Source organism: Microtus oregoni, unplaced genomic scaffold (genome assembly GCF_018167655.1).
Source record: "Microtus oregoni isolate MIOR12 unplaced genomic scaffold, Mior012 000054F_ref0000373, whole genome shotgun sequence".
Lineage (NCBI taxonomy): Eukaryota > Metazoa > Chordata > Mammalia > Rodentia > Cricetidae > Microtus > Microtus oregoni.
Genome location: NW_024543830.1, coordinates 14,421,401 through 14,426,717, shown reverse-complemented (window position 1 = coordinate 14,426,717; position 5,317 = coordinate 14,421,401). Strand labels below are relative to the sequence as shown.

At 48.2% G+C, this 5,317-nt stretch overlaps 1 protein-coding gene across 1 annotated transcript; it reads right to left on the bottom strand.

Annotated features, from left to right (window-relative positions):
• Nucleotides 1-3,904: 3,904 nt before the first annotated feature.
• Nucleotides 3,905-4,282, bottom strand: LOC121437725 (40S ribosomal protein S25-like). The gene has a single exon (XM_041637797.1). The coding sequence runs from the start codon at nt 4,280-4,282 to the stop codon at nt 3,914-3,916; it is 369 nt and encodes a 122-aa protein (XP_041493731.1). The 3' UTR covers nt 3,905-3,913.
• Nucleotides 4,283-5,317: the final 1,035 nt, after the last annotated feature.

The window sequence follows — 5,317 nt, the reverse complement described above, 5'->3', positions numbered from 1 at the left end:
ACACTGGATGCAACATGCCAAATGCTGCCATCTCCTTTTTTTGTAAGAACTTCCAAGCTTCTCTACATCTGTGTTTCAAAACTATTTCGCCTCCCTCTTCCTTCTTCCTTCCCCCCCACCCTTCTCCTCCTCCTTTTAAGACAGGCTTTCTCTATGTAGCACAGTCTGGCCTGGAACTCACGATGTCCTTGCCTCAACTCTCTTGTTTTGGAATTGCAGGTGTATGCCAATATAGCTGGCTGTTCTCAAGATTTCTTAAGCTGTGTGACCTTGGGATAGTTACTTCCTCTCTTTTCTTTTAAATCTCCTAATCAGTAAAGCAGGCACAGTAACAATGTTTGCAGAGAGATTTGGGAGACGGATTCATATCCTTGTATCACCCCAGGCCCTAGAACAAGATGTCATCTCAAACACAGAAGAAACGCTGAAAGAAAATACTTGTTGAACAATTCATTGCTTGGGACACAAAACCACCATTTAGAGAACAAAGCTTCTATAGTAGAATTGTAGGACCTCTGTCTATGGCAGTGGGGTGTATGGAGGGAGTCGTCAGCATGTGTCTGGCAGAACACACTGGAGTTAGTGTCTTCTTGGATAAAGTTCTCCCTCTAGCTCCTAGGTCTGCTCTTCTGTTGTTTTGCATGTGGAGCACTGAATAGGGAGCTTATGGAGGGTTTTCTTGGGGGGGGGCTCCTTAAGCCCCAATAGGACTCAAGAATTTCTGAAGCAAAATTGCACAGTGGGTGAGGATGTGGTGAACAGCTATGCTTTCTTCTCACAGAAAGCCAGAGCCCAGGATGAAGCTAGTGTTCTTGGAATGCATCGCGCTAAACAGCTGGGAAAGCGGACCAGAAGAAGAACTCAGCTTCCTAAGAGCATGCTGGGAAGTGAGCCAGCTTGGCTGGCTGACACTTGTTGCCATGCATGCAATTGAATTTTCCCAGAATGCCTCAAGACCTGTAGGAGAATGCCACTTGGAGCCTGGTATGGGAGTCAAAATTCAACTGAAGAGACTGAAGAGTGGGCAAAGGGAAAAGAGCTTGGGGCAGCACTTACCAGCAGGAGTGATGGAGGGGAAGGTGTGTCTCGGTCTGTGTGAGCCTCTGCAGCTCTGGAGGGGTCAGCTGTCCATAGCGGGAGGGATGTGCTGGTCCCAGGGTCCACAGGAGGACTGGCAGGAAGGATCCGGATCAGCAGATGCCTGGGATTCAGAAATTCTATCCCTTGGGTGAAACAGGATCTCTCTGGCCCTCTCTCTGTGTGGAAGAAGATCAAGAGAGAATATCCAGCTCTGCTGGGCGGGCAGGGTGCAGTCTTCAGGGGCAGGGCACAGGGTGAACTGGGGTAAGGGCAACCAGCAGCTTCGTTACGGAAGGCACACACATCACCTATTTACCCCGAAGCTGAATTAGTCATTAATTTGGGATATTTCCTAAAGCTGGTGATAACAAGCAGGTGATGGATTTAGGCAGTGGTACTGGGTCTCTCCACGTGAATGCTAGCTGCCAGAAGACCTTGCTATGAGAGGGTTTAGGGAGTAGACCTAAGTTGTTATTGTTGCTGTTGTTACGTGTGTTTGTGTGATATGTGAAAGTGTGTCTGTGTTTGTGAGTCAGAAGTTGGTTCTGTCCTTCTGCTGTGGGCTCCTTGGACTGAGCTCAAGGCTTACATGAGGCAAGCGATTGTGGGGGTGCTTTGAGATGAGCAGACGTAAAAATTGTCTTTCTTCAGTCAGTAGGATAAAGTCCTTTACAGTGTATCAGGAGGGCTCAGCTGTCAGTTCTTGACTTTGATCTCCAGAATGGCATCCATGCCCAGATGGTGACAGAGAAAAGGCCTTGTCTAGTTTGCTGGACACTAAGGGCCTAAGAGAGATGTGAACACTGGGTCTAGAAACAGACAGACCAACTGCTGTTGGTGGCACTTAGGGTCATCACCAAGTTGAGAACACAGCCTGCACACTCCCCTTCTGCCTCTGACCCAGGTCTCCTGCCATACTTTGCATGTAATGTAATTTGGTGTCAAGTGTCCCTCCTTCTCTCAGTCCTAGTCAGGCTATGGCATGGCTCACCAGTGATACCGGGGTTCCTCTTTTCCTGTGGGAGTCTGGGCTCCATCTGGATGGGATTCATCTGCTCTTATCTGGAAAATTCATTCAGATTTTAGTCTACCAGGGGTGGTGAAGGGCTGGAGACCGTGGCAACTTATTAATTGGCTACATTTTCATTTATTCAAACTGGTCGTGTTGGCTAAAGTTCTCCAGAGGAAGAGAACAAACTGAATGTAAATGTAGCTCTAAGAGGGGGGCCTTATTAACTTTAAGAGGGACTTTGTTAGATTGGCTTGCACAAATCAGAGGTTGAATGGTCTCACCATGGCTGACTACAGACTGGAGATCTGGGGAGAGCAGTAGCTGCTCCAAGAATCTAGAAGCCTCAGGACAGGAGAGACCAATGATGCAGCCCCAGTCCCAGACTGAGGGCTTAGAAATCCCCCAGAGCATCACCGGGGCAACCCTCTCTTCAAAAACTGAAGAATGTGGAGCTTGATGACCACAGGTGACATCAGCAAATGACACACCCACTCGAGAAGGGTCAAGTGGGCATGTGCTAGTGAGCTCCCCTTTCTGCCTCCAGTCTACTAGACAGTGCCACCTGCTTTTGGAGCAGGGCTTTGCGTCTGAGTTCACGGACCAGTATGCCCACTGTTTTTGGAAGTCTTCTCACAGACGTACCTGGAAGTGTGCTTCTCCAGTTTTCTTAGGCATCTTTCAGTCCAGGTGATAACTAAGATAAGCCATCACATTAATTACTGGATGCCGATACTGGGCTGGATGTTTGAGTGAGAAGGAGCACAAACCTGAAGTCCTTTCAAGGTGCTGATGGTCCAGAGGGCATCCCAACAGAAACATCAGTTTTCTACTGAAGAGATGGGTACCATGTCACCGATGACCTCAAAGGGACCTGCTCACCCTAGCCAAGCACCATTGGAATAACAGCTGAATAAAAGGAGAGAATAGAGACCCATGAGGAGCAGACTTTCTATGGGGGAAGAAACCCCCACCTTTCTCATTTCTTATGTATTCTCTACTTTTTTTTTTAAAAAAATCTTGTTAAAAGAATCAATTGAAAAGAAAAGCCATGAAAATATTTGAATTGCATGCACAAACACATTCCCAGGGAAAATCCATAGGAGACAGCCTGGAGCTGATCACAGCCCTCGCGGAACACGATCCCCAGCTGTTAATATTTCAAGCACTTACAATCAGCAGATACAGAGTCTAATGCTCTGCCTGTGTCAGTTCATTGAGCCCCATGGTAAAAGGAGCGCTTTCTAGTATTATTCCAGTTTTACACATGGGGAAACTGAGTCACCAGACAAGTTCAGTTGCTCAAGGTTTGGAGACGGCAGAGCTGCATTGGGAATACAGGCTTGAGGACACCAGCTCTGTGATCATGGTCGGAAATGGTGAACTGCAGCAAAGGCAGCAGGTGGTTGTGGGGCAGAGATGGGGAGCTACGTTTGCCTGAGGGAGGCGGTGAGAGATCCTTTGCAAGTGTGCATTTGAGTTGGGGTAAAAGTGATCCAGTCGGAGGAAAGGGTATAGGAAGGAAGGTGTTGCGGAGAGCAGAGAGTTTGAGGGTGATGCAGTTAAAGCCCAGAAGAGCATTCTCTTGTGACCCAAGTGTGGAGCAGAGGAAGGGAGGTGTGTATTCTGGAGTGCTGGTGTGAATGAAAATGACCCCCAGAGGCTCATAGGTTTGAATACGTGGCCCTCAGTTGGTGGAACTGTTTGGGAAGGATTAGGAGGCGTGGCTTTGTTGGAGGAGGTGTGTCACAGTGGGTGGGCTTTGAGGTTTTTTTTTATTTAATAAAGTTTTATTTTTCCTAATGTACAGCTGATTGAACCTGTTCATGCATCTTCACCAGCAGCTGGGGCATCTCCACCCTTTGTGTTTCTGGTGTAAATTACTTGGGCTCTGTGCTTTGAAACCAGCTTGATAAGCCCTTTTCTAAGGAGCTCCTGAAGAGCTGCCCTGGCCAAGGAACGGCGAATCTTCAGTCTCTCAGAGACCACGGCTGGAGTAATAAGTTTATAGTTGGGCACTTCCTTACAGAGTTTGTCATATGTAGCCTTGTCAAAGAGGACTAGATTGTTGAGCTTGTCCCGAACTTTGCCTTTGGACCACTTCTTTTTGCCACCAGACTTATTTACTGGGTCTTTGTCTTTTTTGGCCGACTTTCCGGCATCTTTCTTCTTCTTGTCATCCTTGGGCGGCATGACGAAGTTCGGAGAGTGGCGACGACCACTGTAGCCTCCCTAAGATGTCGGGGGGGGGGGGGGTGAAGGAAGCCCGGCTCGCCAACAGCCCCAGAAACCTCAGCCTCCTGGGCTTTGAGATTTTAAGACTCCCACCATCCCCAGTATTTTTCCACCCTCTACCCCCTTTTCTCTCTGCCTCTTTCTTGTGGATTGAGGTGTGGGCTCTCAACTGTTCCGGCAGCTATGCCTTCGCTCTGCCATCATGGACTTCAACACTGTAAAACTGTAAGCCTTACTAAGTGCCTTCTTTTGTAAGTTGCCTTGGTCATGCTGTTTTGCCACAGCCACAGAAAACTAAGACAGGTAGATGGCATCTACACAGGCTACCACATACTTAAGACTGATGGCTTGGGCTTTTTACCAACTAGAATGACTGCTGGTAACTACATAACTTGACTGAACCTGAGTCTGGAAGACCAGGGAGGAAGGAGTTGAGATCCAAGAGGCAGGGCATTCACACCTGGGAAGGGTGTGTCCTTGTCGGTGTCATTGCCATCATCAGCATCATCTCATCCAGAGGAAGCTTTTTGCAAAGTTCAATATTTATGATAGGTGAACAAAGGATAGAATCCCGAGTCCTGCCTGCTTGGCCTTCTGGTTCCCTATTCCTTGGTGTTTGGCCCGCTTCTTAGAACACAGTCTTCCCAGTGACAACATCATGGCTGTTTCCAGTGTTGCCTGGGTGAGAGGTCTGACCTCCTTGATCACATTGCCCCTCCCCATCTGGATATATCTTCTGTTGTCTTTTCTGCAGTAAGCAGACAAGTGATGTGGTCCCATTTTGTGCTTTCCTGAGAACCTGATCTCCTTGCTCTCCACACTGACCTCTGGATCTTTTACCGTCCTCAGCCTTGGAGCAGGGCCAGAGGTCCAGTGCCTCTGTCTGACCAATTGGACACTGAGCCATGAAAAATGAACTCCCATATCAGATCCTGAGACCTCTCGGGCTTCCATCTAGGCTTGGCCTTCTGATCCAAACTCTAGTTCTCCAGT